The sequence below is a fragment of the Zalophus californianus genome, chromosome 5 (assembly GCF_009762305.2).
Source record: "Zalophus californianus isolate mZalCal1 chromosome 5, mZalCal1.pri.v2, whole genome shotgun sequence".
NCBI lineage: Eukaryota > Metazoa > Chordata > Mammalia > Carnivora > Otariidae > Zalophus > Zalophus californianus.
Genome location: NC_045599.1, coordinates 32,164,125 through 32,181,632, shown reverse-complemented (window position 1 = coordinate 32,181,632; position 17,508 = coordinate 32,164,125). Strand labels below are relative to the sequence as shown.

The 17,508-nt window shown below is 47.2% G+C and overlaps 1 protein-coding gene across 6 annotated transcripts in view; it reads left to right on the top strand.

Moving 5' to 3' along the window:
• SIL1 (SIL1 nucleotide exchange factor) overlaps positions 1-17,508 on the top strand; it is a 212,035-nt gene that overhangs the window by 49,431 nt on the left and 145,096 nt on the right. For all 6 annotated transcript variants that reach the window (XM_027606952.1, XM_027606956.1, XM_027606951.1 and 3 more), the window contains one exon: positions 5,969-6,104. In XM_027606952.1, the coding sequence (XP_027462753.1) occupies positions 5,969-6,104 (136 nt within the window). The remainder of the gene's footprint in view (positions 1-5,968; positions 6,105-17,508) is intronic.

Here is a 17,508-nt window from a genome sequence, read left to right as displayed (position 1 = left end):
GTGTATTCTCATTTAATCCCCTCAACAACCCTACAAAGTAGACAACTACAGTTATTATCCTTATTTTGAGAAGGATCTCGAGGCTCAGAGACATTAAGTAACTTGGCCATGATCATTCAGCTAGTTTGTGGCAGAATTGGGAAGGTCAGGATTCTCCCCAAGAGCTGGTTGCCTGTGTCGTGAGCACCAAGTAAGATTCTGCTTCTTCTACTCCTGTCTTCCTTGTGCTTTCTCCGTCTGTCTCTCTCTCTGTTCTCTTTCCTTCTGTCCTTTTCTCCCTGTTCATTCCAGGCCTCTCTTCATTAACCTAGACCTAACAGCTCAGGGTTTCTGTCACTGCCACAGCCAGGAGTGGAATGACCGAGAAGGCTCTGAGCTTGGCCTGGCTGCAGCACGCCAAGGCTCCTGGCCCTGTTTCCCTGGCTGGCCCTAGCTACAGCCTGCCCTTGACCAGCTCCCAATGCCCCCTTGACAGTCAAGAGAAGCCTTGACTGTCAGCTTTCTGACAGTTTCGCCCTCCCCTGGCCACCTTCCCCAACCCCAGGGGCTCCTAAATGTTGGGTAAGTGCTGCAGGCTTTGGAGCAGGAGGGCCTTGAAGTGCAAATGACAATTGTGATGAATTTAATAACAATCCAGCTCAGCTGAGGTTCACCTCTGGCTCATGGCAAGCTTCCACCTTCTCTCTAAAGTCATTTGTTTTCTCCCTGCCTTTCTCCCCACTTCGTGGAGCAGAAGAGAAAGTGCAGTTAGGAGTCACGAATTCTTTTGAGCTTTTAGTGTTCTCTAAGATCTTACTGGTGCTGGTTTTTTTTTGTTGTTGTTTTTTGTGGGTTTTTTTTCTTTTTTTTTTTTTTTTTTGGCCTTTTCCTCAAGGATAATGAGGATGAGATCCCATTGGCCCCTGAGGGTGGGACCGGTCACAGCATGAGTTAGGGTCTGTCCTTGGCATAGCCTCGGCCAGAAAAGCGCACAATTGTCTCAAGGGATCAGGGCTACTTCCCGTCCCCCTGCCCCAACCTGCAGCTCCTCAGGATCTGGTGCTCCCCATCATGAGCTTTAGCAGATGCACAATTAACAAAAACGTGCTGATGAATTTGCTTAAGGACTGTGTGTTAGTAAGTCCCTTTTGGATAATAGTCCAACCAAATAGATGAGTTTTCAGAGCCATAATTATTCTGGCCCATTTATATTAGCTCTATTGAGTCTAGTCTCAGAAAAATGTTAATACTGACTTTCATCAACAGAAGCTACTTTTATCCTTATGTCTGTTCCTAAGCTGTATCCATTTGTCATAATCTTTCATCATGTGCTAAGCACAAGTAGGAGTTGAAGCATCTTTTCTCTCATACCATAAAAATTGCTGCCCTGTTGGCATTTAAAATCCAAATTATGCAGCCAGCCACCTTCACAACAGTGAAAATGGGTGGTGGGGGAGATGGGGGCGGTTATGATCCTTTCTTCAGAGCCTGGAGTCCAGGCAAGAGATCCTGGTGGCCTGGAATTGTCCTCCCCAAGGGCTTTTGTGCAGGTTAATGGCCACCCAGGAAAGGGTATGTGTATCAGGGTATGAGGTGGAGCCAGCCACCTTTCCTGGATTCTGTTGTCCTACCTCTCTGGGGTGCCACAGCTTAGGAGCAGTGTGGATGCTGAAGGGGTGTGGTTGTGTGGTATCCTGGACTTCAGGAAGGTAGTGAACGATGTGGAAGGTAGTGGGACCAGTGGAAGGAGTGCAGACCCTTGGTAAGTTCCCTTTTGCCACCTACGTTGGCAATTTGGCCATTTCTGAGTTTTGTTTCCTCATCCAGAAAATAGGGTTGATCCTTTCTGTTAAGATTTCAGTGTAGATGAAATGTGATTACATATATAGAGCACCTAGCATTGGGACTGGCAGAGTATGGTCAATAAATGTCAGCTGTTATTTTTAGTAAGGGGGTGGCTGCTTTTATGGTTTAAAGTAGGGCTCTGTCAGGTACGGATCCTGTCCCAGAGTGTTGCCCTGGCAGTTTGTCTCTGTCACAGCATCAGTCAACTTACCATTAGAGATTCATTCATTCTCCTGGATCTTGAAGGCTTTGGTCTTTAAGAATCTCTTATGCAGATACAAGTGCAAGGAAGTGAGACATGGTAAGCTGTTGTCAGCTAACACCTTAGCTGGAATGTCTTGCCAGTCAGTTGAGAAGAAATTGGTATTTGGAGTGATGGTGGCAGGGAAAAGAGAGTGCTGAGGTTTCAGCATGGAATGGAGCCCCGAGAAGCCAGCTGAGAGGGCACGAGATGTGGGGTTTACTTGAGAGTTGACCAAGGGATGGCTGGCTTCTGTCACCTCTTGGTCTTTATCTCTGTAAAGGACACAGGACACTGCCCAAGCTCAGAGAGGCTAGTCTTGCTTGTCCTTTCTCTGGGACTGTGGTTTTTTTACTTGGTCCATGAAAGTCTTCCCTTTCCCCTGGGAGTGGAGGATATGCTGGAAGACATGCTAGGGTGATCTCCCTGCCCCCCCCTACCCCTTCATTCCCCCAGCATGCAGGGCATAGCCATTAGGACACATAACTAAGAACAGAAACACTGAAGGGAGTCCAAATTCCTGCATGGGCTTTGGAGCCAGGCAGGCCTGACTTAAATCTCTGCTCTGCTTTTCTTAGCAGTGTGATTTTTTGCACAGGCCCCGTACTTCTCCTCATCTGTAAAATGGGAATGAAAGTGTGTGCTTCACAGATGAAACTTGGCTGAGTTGTGAGGCATGGAAGGCACTTTATAGCCTGGAGCTACGGTTGGTAGCTGCTGTTACCATTACAACCTCATGCCCCGTGACCTGCTTTTTCTCAGAACCTTTTCTGGAGTGCCCTTTTGAACCGACTGACACCCTCAGTGCTTGTCAGATGTGATTTGGGCAATAGTCCAAAGTCACTCAGAGTTAGATTTGGTGAATAGGGTGAGCTGATCAGAGGAGCACCAATTTTCCATCACCCGCACTAAAGACTGATTTGTACTGTAAAATAATGGCAGATCATGTGTGTGCGTGCGTGTGTGTGTGTATGTAGCTTAAAATCGGGTTCAGAGGTGACACCAAGCGGAAGCTCAAAAAACATTTGGAGCAGTGGCGGGATTATTAGCTCCTCTAGGGCTTGAGGCATGTGGCTCAGGGGTTTATCAGTTTCCTTCTTGAATTTACTCTATTGACCTTAAATGAAATCTAGGAAAAGAGGCTTTCTCAGTCTCTAGTCAAGAGAATGAACACGGGCTTAGCTTAGAGTTTGAAGGGCTTTCTGCCATGTTTTCATCATCACCATTCCTGTTGCCTCTTTCTGCTTCTCTTGGTGATGAAAATTTGGTTGGTTGCTTGCTTACAGCCACACCTGCCAGGAGTTACCTGGCTAATAGACTAAAACAAGAGCTGCAGTTTAAAGCTTAGAGATGTTTAGTTTGGCCCTCTTAGTGTTCTAAAATAAGAAAAGTTGATGTAAAAATCTGTTTCTCTGTTTTCTTTTTTTCATTGACCAGCTGAGTAGCAGCTGTGTTCCTTAGTCAAGGCAGGAGGGCTCCAGTTTTCACAGCACATTGTTGGACACCCGGCCGTCCTTGGCCCCTTGAGGCCTTTGACCCACACGCTTTGGAGGTAAATTTTATTAACATTCCCCTAGTCCTATGGTCCAGTGTATGGTGCTTATGGCAGAGGCTGACCAGCATGGATGGGCCCTGGATTACACAGGTTTGGGTTATTTTGTGGACAAGGTAGTCTTTGTTCTGGAATGTGGGACTACTCCCTGGGTTCTAGTGGGCATGGCTTCTTTGGGCTTGCCTCAGTGCAAGGCATCCAGAACACGTACCTGCCTGTGGAGAGGCTTGTTCCTTCTTTCCTTTGTTCTTGGATGACAGTAAACTAAGTCCTGTGCTGGGCATGGGAGCACGCTGGTGAAAGAGACTGACACAGAGCCTGCTCTTAGGAAATAACAGCTTTTGGCCAATGTCTCCTGCCATTCTGTCTTTCTTTTAGTCCCACAAGCATGGCTGCTGTTCTGCTCCTAGTTTTCTTTTGAGCTCAGATCTGTGCAAACTCCATGTTGAAGGGGTACAAGAGGTTTGATGGGCCAGGCGGCTCAGGTGATCACAACCCAAACCTGACCTGCCTGAGTCCTGTCATAGTGTAGAGTCACTATTGGATGTCCTAGCACAGACTCACCCAACCTGGAAGCTATGGTTGTCTTTACAGGTAATAAGAGTAGTGCCTACCACGTACCCAGGGCTAGTGTTTTACAAGGTGGTGCCTCATCTCATGTATGAGCTAGATGTCGCTGTTACTTCCACTTCACAAATGTGAAAGCGGGCTTAGAAAACTAAGTAACTTTCCGGGAGTGACAAGAAACTAGGATTTGCACTTTTGGTTATGTGATGTGGAGCTTGAGTTCTTAACCACTGTGCTGTAGTCTTTGCTTCTCATTACTTGTGACATGATTTGAGGGCTTCTTCTTGTCCAAGATCTCTTCCTTACTGGTCCTTAACAAGATCTGAAATCCTGCCATCTGAATTTCATGCCTGTATTTCTTGTTAAAATGTAAAAATCCTTGGAGGGGCTTTACACTGTCATGATCATTAACTAAACACCTTGCCCTTTTCTCTGACAGTTACTTAAAGGTCAGACCCTTAGGTACTGGGTAGCTGGGGATACCTATCTGGAGCTGGGGTGCTGCTTGGAAGAGATGCATTTCTACCTCCCATGCAAGGTTAGGATTGTCGGGAAACCAAAATGAGATGTGTGTAAAGGTCCTAGCTCGGGTTTGGGTTCATAGGAATTCACAAAATATGCTCTCTGTTATTAGAGGACGACTCCGGGGGGTTGAAGGCTGAAATAAACTCCCAGTGTGCTCGTGGGGGTTCCTCCTTGCTATCCCAGAGCTCTGGAACCCTCTGTTTACAGTTTCCTGAGGCCCTACTGCTTTTATGCAAGAAAGATTTAAAAATGGGACAGGAAGAATGGGAGCTCCGGGAAGGAGCAAAATGAATAATACTTTGTATTTATCTTGCATCTCTGTCTCCTGAGCTCAGAGTGCTCCACAGACACCATCTCATTAATCCTCCATGCTCTCCAGGGGGTGGAAGGAAACAGGTTTTAGGAATTGGTTTTCAGCTTTGGCTTCTTCCCTCCTCAGCCCAGCTGGACTCCCAGCTTCCCACCTGCAGCCCTTTCACCGTGGATTGTAATGTCCCAGAAGGTCATTCGTGCCCTATAGGCACCCTGGAGAATTGCCAGGCCCTTGTTGTGCCCTGCTGGGCTGCATAGGAATCAGTCAGGCCTCAGCTGGCAGCTTTTGTATGTCTGGGGTGGCCATTTGAAGACCTGTTCTCCCATTCATATATATTTTTTTTTCTTTTAAATACATCTTTTTTTATTTGTAAGAGCAACTAGGTGAGAGTTCCAGACATCACAGTTTAGTAACATGGCAAGTAAAAAAAAGCAAAAGGCTCTTATTGTCTCCTTCTGCCAACCCCTCTCCCCAGGTTGTTCCCTTAACCCCCTTGACATAGTAATGAACTGGGGCACCTGGGTGGCTCAGTTGGTTGAGAGTCTGCCTTCGGCTCAGGTCATAATCCCAGGGTCCTGGGATCAAGCCCCATGTCGGGTTTCCTGCTCAGCAGGGAGCCTGTTTCTTCCTCTCCTCCGTGCTCGTGGTTTGTCGCTCTTTCTGTCAAATAAAGAAATTAAATTAAATTAAAAAAAAAGATAGTAATGAACTTTGTGGAGTTTTTCCTCACTCATATACAAAAGTTTTTCCTTACTCCTATACGCATAACACATGCTGTGTGTTCATTTAACCGTATCACCTCACTTATACTGGTTCTGAAGCCAACCTTGTGAAGGGTCCAAACAAGGCTGGGGAGGGGACAAGGGTATACCACCCAGGCCATGTTCTTTGTTTGCCTGGTGCCTAGCTATGGTGGGTCATGCCCTGCGTTTTCCTCTCTCTGAAGGAGTTTGCGCTCACCAGCCCAGAGAAGAGCAGCACCAAAGAAGCGGAGAGAAGGGAAACCACAGCAGAAGAGGAGCTGGACCCCGAGGTCCTGGAGGTGTTTCACCCGACCCATGAGTGGCAGGCCCTTCGGCCAGGTACCCAGCCCAGACCTCTCCCTGTGAAACATACTCTGAATTCTAAGTATGTATGTCCTTCGTCCCCACAGGGCTGCTTTGAAAGAGCAGTCTCCAGCCCACTGGAGGGGAACAGTGCGGTCCTTCTGAATGATGACTGCTGCTGCCGGGCTGAGGGACCTTCATTTTCCAGCAGAACAGAGATTGTGGCATGTGATGCCCTGAAAGGGAGGCAGGTGGTGGGTGGTCGAGCTTTCCGAGCAAGTGATTGAAAACTTTCTTTCCTTGTGCTTCTGAAACACAGAAGAGGCAGTGACATGTGCCTCACTCTGCAAATGCTATTTTAGGCTCTGCTGCTCGGCTCAGTGCTGCTGAAATACTGTTCACGGGAGAGTACTGAGCACCGGTTTTGGGGCAGGAGTGTTCTGTTGCTAAAGGAACCTGTGCCAAGAAACAGGGGCTGGTCCTGGCCTGGTTTCTAAATGGGGCATCCTCAGAAAGAGCAACTTTCGAGCCCTTTCATGAACCGGGGCCCATGGCTTACAAAGTAACCAGCATTTGTGGAGAGTTTACCATATTCAGGTACTGTGTTAGGTGCTTCATGTGCATAATCTTGTTCAGTCTTCACAACTGTAGGAACTGTGATTGTCTTCATTTTCCTATGAAAATACTGAGGCTCGTTGACTTGTGTCATTCAGCTGATGTATCCTAGGTCACTGACCACAGAGCCTAGACCCACCTTCCTCACCTTTGTCCTTCTAGTCCCAGCCTTGTTGACTGTAGCCCCACTATGGGAACCCTTGGGTCTGTTCTCAAGAGTGGGCTGTTTGCAGTCTGCACTGTGGCAAGGTGGAGGCCAGCCGTCGCAGCTGCCACCGTGGTTTCATCAGCTCCGAGCCAGTATTCATCACCATGTCCTCACTGCCCCCATTGCTGCTGAGCTGGCAGGGGCAGCCTTCACCGTGCCAGCCAACTTTCTGGTAGCACTAGCACTCCTGCTGGGCTTGCATACAGGTTGTTGGTGCCACTGAAGAGTGATGAAGCACCAAGCAAGTGAAGTAGGAGCCCAAGGCATGGGGTAGAGGGAGGTTTTAAGAACAGAGGTATGGGGGCGCCTGGGTGGCTCAGTCGTTAAGCGTCTGCCTTCGGCTCAGGTCATGATCCCAGGGTCCTGGGATCGAGTCCCGCATCGGGCTCCCTGCTCATTGAGGAGCCTGCTTCTCCCTCTGCCACTCCCCCTGCTTGTGTTCCCTCTCTTGCTGTGTCACTCTCTGTCAAATAAATAAAAATCTTTAAAAAAAAAAGAAAAAAAGAACAGCGGTATGGGGTTCAGCAGATCTGACCTTTGGCTGTCCTCCCACAGCTTCTCTGAGAACTGAGCTCCCTGAGCCTTGAGGACTGAAACAAGAGGGCTCACCAGAATGGGGCATGGAATATGTGGGCTGTTTCCACTGGTTTGTTGGGGTTAAAAGTGCTTATACCACTTGTAAAGGCAAGTGCTTAGAGCAGATGAGGTCAATATCCTGTGACCCCTAATCCTAGCATCTCTTTTCCTGCGGCACCCTTCAAGGCCCTGGTCCGCATTGTAGAACAAGCCTGAAAGTTCTGACCTGGCAGTTGGGCTGCTGTGTTAATTTTAAACAAAAGAGCCCCTCTCTCTAACCTTGGGGAGGGAGAGCCAGAGCATTTGTGAGAAGGGCAAGCTGAGGGCTCTGAGTGCCTTCTGGAGAATTAGAGTGGAACACTGATTTTCACATTAACTTGATACCCCATTGACATCACCCTCTACCTTCTAGTTTCTCAAGAGCCTCTTATAAAATCTGCACCAAATTACCTTGAAACTGCCCCAAAAGTGGTGTGTTGTGATTGAGCACAGACACTCAGGCCCCACAGCTCAGGGGACAAAGCAGTTCTGGTTCTAGTCATGCCTGCCCCATCCCAAGAGTGTTTTTGCCTATATTCGCCCTCAAAGTGGGATGGGTGAGGGAAGGTTAGGTGAGAAGCTTATTCTGGCCTGAGTGTGTGATGTGGGGTGATTCAGAGTGTGCTGCTGTGGAGTCAGACCAGTGGAGGCAGAGAAGACTTTGTTGGGCCCGGTACAGGACTGAGGTGTTCTGTTTGTTATATTAAGAAGATTTTGTAGGTGTGTCTGTTGGCAGCAAATTGACCTCTCGGTGGTCTGTGTGGATAGCTGGCACTTGCCTTCAATTAGAGTATAATATTTAATCCCCCACATTCTGAGTGCTGCCTGGGAGCTTCCAACACAGCTACTTGAAGGAATGTTAAAAGGAATGTAACCAGTTGTAGGAACTTGTTTGATGGGTACATGATTGGGGAGGTAATATAATTTAGCAGTTAAGAGGACAGACTTTATTTATTTATTTATATTTATTTATTTTATTTATATTCATTTAATTAACATATAGTGTATTAGTAGTTTCAGATGTAGAGTTCAATGCTCCTCACATCATGTGCCCTCCTTAATGACCATCACCCAGTTACCCCATCCCCCCACCCCCTTCCCTTCCAGCAGCTCTGTTTATTTCCTATGATTAAGAGTCTCTCATGGTTGTCTCCCTCTCTGATTTCATCTTATTTTCTTTTTCCCTCCCTTCCTCTGTTTTCCTCTGTTTTGTTTCTCAAATTCCACATATGAGTGAGATCATATGATAATTGTCTTTCTCTGATTGACCTATTTCGCTTAGCATAATACCAAGAGGACAGACTTTAGACTCAGCCAGTCCTGCGTTCAAAATCCTAGCTTTGCTATCTAGGGGATCTTGGGCGAGTCACTGAATCCTTCTCCTCTTCAGTTTCCCCATTGGTGATATGGGGGAAATGTCCTGTCCTCTCTGTTGTGAGGATTTTTGACATTAAGATACTAGTCAGTATGCTCAGTTCTGATTTTAAATGGTAAATTCTCCATTTGTGCTACTCCTTAAATTTGTGGAATTGGATGCCAGTAAGTGTGCATGAGTGTGTAGGCTTCCTGTCCTCTCTGGTCTTCGATGGTGAAGGGGACTTATGGTGAATGAGAGAGACTTCTGTGGTCCTCAAGTGTCCTCCCTCTCTCCCTCTGCAGAGAATTTTGATGAGGGAGCAGAAGGGGTTAGCACAGCTTTTTCTGCCTGGAAGTCAGGGACCTGGCACAAGGAAGATGATGGAGTATCTTTTGGGGACTTTTAAGAAAATGGCTAGTTTTTGTTGACAGGTATTATCCCCAGTTTGGTAACTTTTGTCCCCTCAGGTCTCTGAAGGGAGGACCTCAGCTCTCTTGTCCTCAGACCTCCAAGGAGGGCATCCTGGGCTACATGGTCTGGGCTCATAGGAAGGTAGTTTTCCAGGCTGCCTGCTGTGGCCTGGAACACCAGGGGACCTATGCATGACTTTATGGGCCTTCCCGCCAGGCCAGGTGGGAATTGGGCCCCAGCCTTTCAGCCCTGGAGCAGCTGTAGCTCACTCTGCTGAAGTCTGCCTGCCTCTGTTATTACCGTCAGCATCCCCACCGTGAGCCGCTTGTTCCTGGAAGTGATTTTCCTGTCTCTCTCTGTCTTCTGGTTTATTTTGGGATCTGTCTCACCTTACGGAGGCACAGCAACCATTTGAGTGTGGATTCAGCATCAGCTGTTCTCAAGCAAGCAGAGGAAAGCTGTTTGCTGGCAAGGTCCTATGGGTTCTGGGCAAGCAGTTCAGAAATTTGTTCTGGGTTGGAGGACCCCTGAGACCCAGGACTTTGTGCCTGTGTACTTGTTACTACAGGAAGCCAGTCACAGCCAAATGTGGTGGAGTCTCTGCTCCCTGGGCATTTCTGAGATTCTGCTTGTGCCAGGCACTATACTCGTAGCCGGAGATACAGGTGATATGTCACAGTTGCTGAGTGTTGATTGTGCCGGTGCTATAACTACCTTCATTTTTATAGACAGAACTGAGTCTTAGAAGTGACTTAGTCAAATGACCAATAAGTGGTAGAGTCAGAATTCAAAACAAGCTTTGGCCCCCAGCCTGAGCTCCTCACCACTGTACCATGCTCTCTTTTTGAGTAGCAAATGAGACATGACTCCTACCTTCCAGTAGCTTATAGTCTCACAGAGGATACAGAGACAGAAAAAGGCACTAGAGTGTTTTGGATGTTCTGGTGGAAGTGTCCTGTGCTCACTGAGGGCACAAAGGAGGGTGTGGGGAGGCTAAGGCCTTCTCTCCGTATTGTTGAGATCTCTGTGGAACAGTGAGTCAAATTTTATGAAGGTGAACTTCCAACCCCATGAAAATTCTCTTTTTTGAGCTGTATGTTCTTGGCCAGGTTGATGAGAATCTTTGAACCTTAGTTTCCTCATCTGAAAATAATCTGCTTCCCAGAGATGATGTGAGACTAAAACAAGATTAACATATATAAAATGTTTCACACAGGACTTGGCATCTAGGAAATAGTTAGTGGCTATAGTTATCATTTAAAAAAAATACACCTCTCTTGCCTTCCTTGGGGACCTGAAAGAGCAGTGGAGGTTGATAAAGCAGCCTGAGCAAAGAGCCCTGTTGTCCTGCCCGTCAGCCAGTGCTGCTTGTTGGCCCCATGTGGGCTCAGGGAAGCTCAAACCTGGGGCTCCCTATTGACCTGAGCTGACTTCGAAGAGGAGGCTGTTAGAACCTCGGAAATATTGGCATCAGCACAAAGAGCCCACTTAATGGGAGCAGGCAGGAAGCCTGTGCAGGAACACATTCATGTGAGGGGGTTAAAAAAAAAAAAAAAAAAGAAAGAAAGAAAAGGGAAAGAAAAAAAATCCAAATCATCAACAACTGATGAGAGCAATCCAAGAATTATAGAGCACCAGCCATCTGGTCAGATCATTTCAGATCTGCACGAGCAATAGGAGGGAATTGAATTTTAAAAACCTCATTTATAGTAGACCAACTACTCTGTTTCAAGTATTTAAGAGAGGAGTCTGATTTCCTGCAGGCCCTGGACATCTGTCTGAAGGAGCGCCTGACTCTGGTCTGGGTGACTCTGTGGGATTGTCTCTGGGAGGCCTTTGGCCCCTTGCAACTTGGAAGGGGCTGTATGATTCTTTAGTCCTCAGATACCACCTGTGTATCCAGCAGTTCAATTCTGACACCATATTCCTGGAGGTAGTGTCCGATCCCATAAGTTAAAGGTCTCAGTGACACTGCATCTACTTAAGATGCTAGTTCCAAGTCCCAGATCACCCTGTATTTATGACTGACCAGCTATAAATTGGAAATTCCCGCAATCCCCTCTTCAGGTTTGATAATTTGCTAGAACACCTCCTAGTTCAGGGAACTCAGGAACACACTCTGGTTTGTTGGCTTATTGTAAAAGATACAACTCAGGAACAGCCAAATGGGAGAGATAAATAGGGCAAGGTATGGTATTGGGGGAGGGGTACAGAGCTTCCCTGCCATCTCTGGGTACACCACTCTCCCAGAACTTCTGCATGTTCACCAGGTTGGAAGCTCTCTGAAACCGTGTTTTGGGGGCTTTTATGGAGGTTGAATTTCATACACATGTTCAATCAACAATGTCCAATGACATAATCAATCTCCAGCCCTCTCTCCTCTCCCTAGAGGTCAGCAGCTGGGGCTAAAAGTTCCAACTGTATAATCATGGCTTGCTCTTTCTGGTGACCTGCCCCCATCCTGAAGTTATCTAAAGCTGCCTTCTCCCTGTCCTCCACCCCTCAAGAGTCATCTCATCAGCATAAACTCTGGAATAACAAAAAATACTCCTGTCACTCAGTAAATTCCAAAGGTTTTAGGAGCTCTGTGCCAGGAACTAAGGATAAAGACCAGATTTTTTTTTTTTTTTTTTTTTTTTAATACCCCACAGAATGAATTGAGGTGGGACTCGGGCAAAGCTCCCAGTGCTTTCTGCCACCTCCCCAGCTCTGTGGCTGGGAGGCAGGTGACCCTCCCTTTCTCCCCTGGTGTGGAGGGATCTTCCTTATGGGTCATCTCATTTCCAGGACGGTCCGCAAGTGTATGACCTGCTTCTGTCCCGTCCTTCCCGTGCAGGTGCTCGAGCGTGTGCGTATGTGCACATGCCCATGAGCAGTGGGTGACTATGGGAGTATCGGTTAAGGGCAGTTTATACCTAAGCTCCTGTGTCTTATCCGAGTGGTGCAGTGGGACTTGTTGGCTGCCACTAGAAGGTAATGGCCTGAGGGAGATGTAGCAGTAGGCTTCTGCCGATCTTTCCCTGGCTCGAGTGCAGTACTGGAAAGGTGTAACAGGGGCCAGATAGAGGAAACAGGGTGGTTTTTGTGTGGTGTTAGGATAGTCTGTCTCCTTTCTTGAACACAAGTTGCTATCTCCAGCAACTTTAAAGGATGAAGTGTTCAACAGGGCTTATCTTTGGTGCTACTTCTTTCTGCATGGTGCCTTCCCCCCACCCCCCTCCATTTCAAAGCCTTTCAGGTCTTCTGGGGATTCCCTGAGAGCTTTATTTGTTCTTTCCTACCAATACTTCTGGCCCATCTCCATCAGTACAACCACCTACGAAGCCTTTGTTACGCATTCTCTGCTCTGAGTGTCTCTTTTGTATCTCGGTAATAAGAATTTGTCAGGAGAACTGCTTGGGGCATAGCAGGATGCCAGGCCTTTTGAGGCCCGTAAGAGCATTTTCTGGGGCTTCAAATTACCTTGTTCTGGGGGTGAAAAGGAAGGTGGGCTGGAATACATGAAGGCCCCAGAAGGTTCCATGAGTACGGTTTAGATCTCTTCATTTCAGTGAGCCCTCATTTCCCATTTGTGGCGTTCTCCCAAGATGGCTGACCACTGCTCCTTAGCAGCCAAATCCCACACCTCCTGGGGGAACAGGTGGAGGCCAGGGCAGAAAAGCCTGTGAACTCCATGGCAGTCACTGCTTAGGCTGAGGCCACTTTGAGACTAGCTGGCTGAGCTCTGCACTGGCCAGAGCATCTCTGCTTGGGGTTTGGCCTTCGTTACCTGGATGGGGTAGGCCAGGGTCCAGTTTGCAATCTGTGGACTTGGGTGGTGATGGAGAGCAGCTGTTGGCTGTCCTCTTTCTAACAAGCATTTGTATGCTTAATGCTTACCCTAGGCCCTTACCCTTCCCTTTCTCTGCTTCCTCCATCCACCTGTTCTCTCTGAGGTTTAATAAAGACTACTTAGCAGAATGGCATAGCCTCAGCTCTCAAAGGTCAGGGTACCCAAACTGGCTGAAATGAAAAACTTAAACTGGAGTAGGGATTATGGAAAACTAGCTGCCAAAACCAGTCCCAGCCCTCATGTCCAGGGCTTGGCTTTAACTCAGATAATCTGTGTAGCTCTGACTTCCCTTTTTTCTCTAATATTGGCCTCACTCTGCTGGCTAAGACTGTCCAGGCCGTCTCCAAGGTTGGGACTCACCAGGGCTGGAAATAGCTCTCAAGGGGCTGCCTTGGAGCTGGAATGAGAGGCCCTTTTCCAGAACCTGCTCCACTCTTGGTTTTGTCACAGCACTAGAGGTAGGAATTGATTGGTAACTTAATAGGAGGTAATATTTGACTGGGTAGAGAAGAGGACAGGTAGGAAGCATGAGTGGATGGGAAGGGGATGACATAAACAGAGACCTCAGAGTGAGGGTACATCTCCCTGGCTGGAGAGGCAGAGATGGATAGGGAATAATGGGAAGATGGTGGTGGGCAGAGTCCCCTCTGTCAGAGACAGGGGGCGGTGGGAGAGAGGGCGAGAGGAGAGATGAGGAGGAGGGCTAACAAGGCAGTAGAACTAAAAATGTAAGTAAGTGTAAACCACGAGTGTGTAGTTGAGTCAGTTGAGTCCAGTCAGGGACTGTGCTGTGAATGGGAGATGAGGAAATGAAGAAAGATGATAGAAACTCCTAGGTTTGAGGTGTTTAAGAATAAGTGGAAGAAGAGAACTAAAACAGTAATTTCGGAGGTAGTGACCTCAAAAAACTTGTCTATTTTATGTTACGTTTGTTGTATGTTCCAGTGATGTTCCAGATGTAGTGCTTGATGGTAGAGATAATATGGTGGGCATCGAAAGCTTGCCTGGGCTTATGGTGTAGGAGGACCCCCAGACAGGAATATAGTTAGGTAAGAACACAGAGGAGGGGCCCTGAAGGGAAGACCTCCCAGAGGCAGGGTCACTGAAGCTGAGCAGAGAGAGCTTTTTTGTATGTTTGAAGGCAGAAGAGAAAGGAATCAGTGTTGACAGATTTGAAATCCCAGAGAGGAGACCATTAATGAGATAAAATTGTGTAGGTGGTAGATAGAAAGTGTTGGCCTGGTGGGAGTATGATGAGCCTTGGAAATGAGAAGCAGAAGCTAGGAGACAACAAGGATCAATGGGAAGGATGTAGTGGGAAACTGAGGAAACTTCACTTAGATGGCTTCAAGTTTCCTGAGCCAGGCTGAGGGTGGGGCTTCTACCTTGGATGATGCAAGAGAAGGACCTGATTGGTTGCTTGAGGAATGGAGAGATGAGAAGAACCTCTGTGAGGAAGATGTGGAGACAATCAAGTGGTCAGAACTAAGTGGTGTCGTGTCAAGAAGGGCCCAGTTGGGCTCCACGCTGGGCACCGGTGCCTACTTAAAAAAAAAAAAAAGGCCCTTTGGCGTTTGACAGCCTAGCCTGACTTTGTCGGGGCCCAGGATCATTGGATTTGGTGACTTTCTAGAGCAATCTGAGCCCCAGACTGTGATAGCTGGAGTATGAGACCTAATGGGCAGACACATCATTAAGGGGACTGTTGGAATGTCCTTGGGATTAGTAAGGAGACCTTTGTGTGGCCTATGGGGCAAGCTGGAGAGCTTTACCAGAAGCTCCTCTGAAATTGCTCCAATCTTGTCCTTTCTGAACCAGGGAATATCAAGACTTTTCTAGGCCCCTGACAGTGTCCAAAGTCAGAGCTGGAGTGGCACCCTACGAGCCACTGATCTTAAGTAGCCCTGAATAGAACCTGAATGAAGCAGAACTAGTGTGCAGGGGGCTCTGTGAGCCTTTTGGTGCTTGTGCTCTAATCAGGCTGATTGTATTTCTGTTCCTGTGGGGTTTTGTTTTGATACTGTTCATAAACTAATAGGTTGATTTGGGCAAACAAAGATTGAGTTGTATTTTGATTTCTTTAATTACAGAATGGTTTGTTTTGGGTTTGTATAAGCAGTTATTTGAAAGGAAAGAACCATTTCTTTGGATTAAAAGTTTTCAGATTTGATTATCTGTAGACATAATTAGTTTATCTGGGTAGAGGTGAGTTTTCGTGCAATACTAATAGGGTATATTGATAAAAATTTTTTTTTGTCTAGGGGAAAAAAAGAAAACTACCTCTATTCCCCCATCCCAGCAGCCCTCCACATGTTGTATAAACATCATCTTGTTAATCTCCATTCTGCCATCCTGGCTTTGCTAAGTCAGGCTTTTTAGACAGAGGGTGAGGAGGTTGTCTAGACTGTCAGGACCAAGAATGACTGAGGCAGAATAGGACCCAGGAACTCTAGTCTGGCTGTTGGGGAAGGAAGGAAAACCAACATTTTTGGGGGGAACCCCCCTTGTCCCTGGTGCTTTGTATACATTATTTAATGGAGATCTCAAGGTGCTGCGTCAAGGAGTGGTTACCTCTTGGTCTCTTTTGGAGCCCGTGGTCCATCAGTGAAGGGTCCCAAATCCCACTGCTTTTCGCAGGATTTCAATCTGCAAAATCATTGCTTGAAAGCAATGCTATTTGAGGTCTATGTGGGAACAAAGTAATGTGAATTTTAGAGGCTGTTGACATTGAGAGGTGGAAATTATTCAAGAGGATGCAGAATTATTCAAGCTTTGTTTCCTAGATTAAATCTTAGGGATCTTAGGAGTAGATCCAGATGTCCCTAAACACAGTGGATTAAGTAGCCCTGTATGCAGTCTGATTTGAGGGCTCTTAGCTGGCTTTAGATTCTCACTAGGTTAGATTGCAGTTGGGGAAGCTGGAGGAATTGTTCCCTAAAGACCATTAGCATTTCAACTTCTTATATTTCATCAATATACCTAGCTGAAGATACCTTGGAGTTAGATATACAGTGGTAGATTTCAAAGGGGAGGGACTCTTGCATACAGTCAGCAGTAATAGGGGCAGCCAGTTGCAATGTCGGATTTATACAAGTTCATCTTAGTGATGGGGTTGGCGGGGGCACTTGGGGAGTTGAAGGGCAGTGGGGAGAGGGAAGAGACAGATCAAAGGAAGGCTGTCTTTTCACCTATTTGCTGGCATCGTCTAGCCCTGCTTATGCATGTCAGTGAAAGTCTGGGTTCTGTAGTGACTCACTTTGAACAAAATGTTCTCTCTCCCTCCCTCATTTTCATACTCGGAGTCCTTCTCCCTTCCACCCTCCCTCGCTGCCTGCCCTCTGCCTCCTTTCCTTCTTTACTGTAATGGCCTTTACCTGCAGCTGAGTGGCAGGTGGCAGGGATGGATAGATGTGGGGGTGTGTAGTTGGGGGAATATTTTCTCAGTTTTGCTAGCATCAAAGAAATTACTTCCAAGGCAATCCTTCCAGCCATGTATTTCGCTGATCAGTCAGAATGAGAGGAAAAACATATTAGCATTGCCAGAGAGGCTATTTGGGAAAAATCAAGTCTGTGCAACTGAGTGATCTAAAGTTATAAGCATTAAAAACAAATCCTGGAGTGCAGCTGGAATTCTTCCCACCCATAGCCCTGTCCCTTGACACTCCTCCCGCACCCCTGTTCCTGCTACATGAATGGGTTGTGCCTCAGCTTTCCCAAAGAGCCTAATTTGAAAGAGGAAGTGCCAAGGTGTGTTGGACATTTCTGGGCATGACATGGAAAAGCAGTCTCAGAAGTTTCTGGTTTTGTTTTGTTTTTTTGTTTTTTAAATCCTGTGACTGCAGTGTCTCCATACACTTGGAGAGGCCCTTAGAAGGGGGTTCTCTTGAGTGGAGCACACATACATGCTCATATATTTTCTTTCCGCCTGGTGCTAGTCCAGAGTGAGGTCTCAGGACAGTGGCCTCAGGCTTCTTTGTCTTTAGGCCAGGGAGGTGCTTCTTGTCAAGAGAAGGAAATTTCTGGTTGTTCGGGCAGAACTTAGAAGTTAAAGTGGCGGGGGGCGGGGCGCCTGGGTGGCTCAGTCGTTAAGCGTCTGCCTTCGGCTCAGGTCATGATCCCAGGGTCCTGGGATCGAGCCCCGCATCGGGTTCCCCGCTCCGCGGGAAGCCTGCTTCTCCCTCTCCCACTCCCCCTGCTTGTGTTCCCTCTCTCACTGTGTTTCTCACTGTCGGATAAATAAAATCTTTAAAAAAAAAAAAAAGTTAAAGTGGGGTAGTTTGTCTCCTTTGGAAAAATGACAAAAGCTAGAATGCCCTTTCTTCAGAGTAATGTCCTTCCAAGAAGGAATGGCCAGAGGGCGCTGTCCAGGCTGTATTTTGGCATCTAGTTGTCAGAGTGCCTG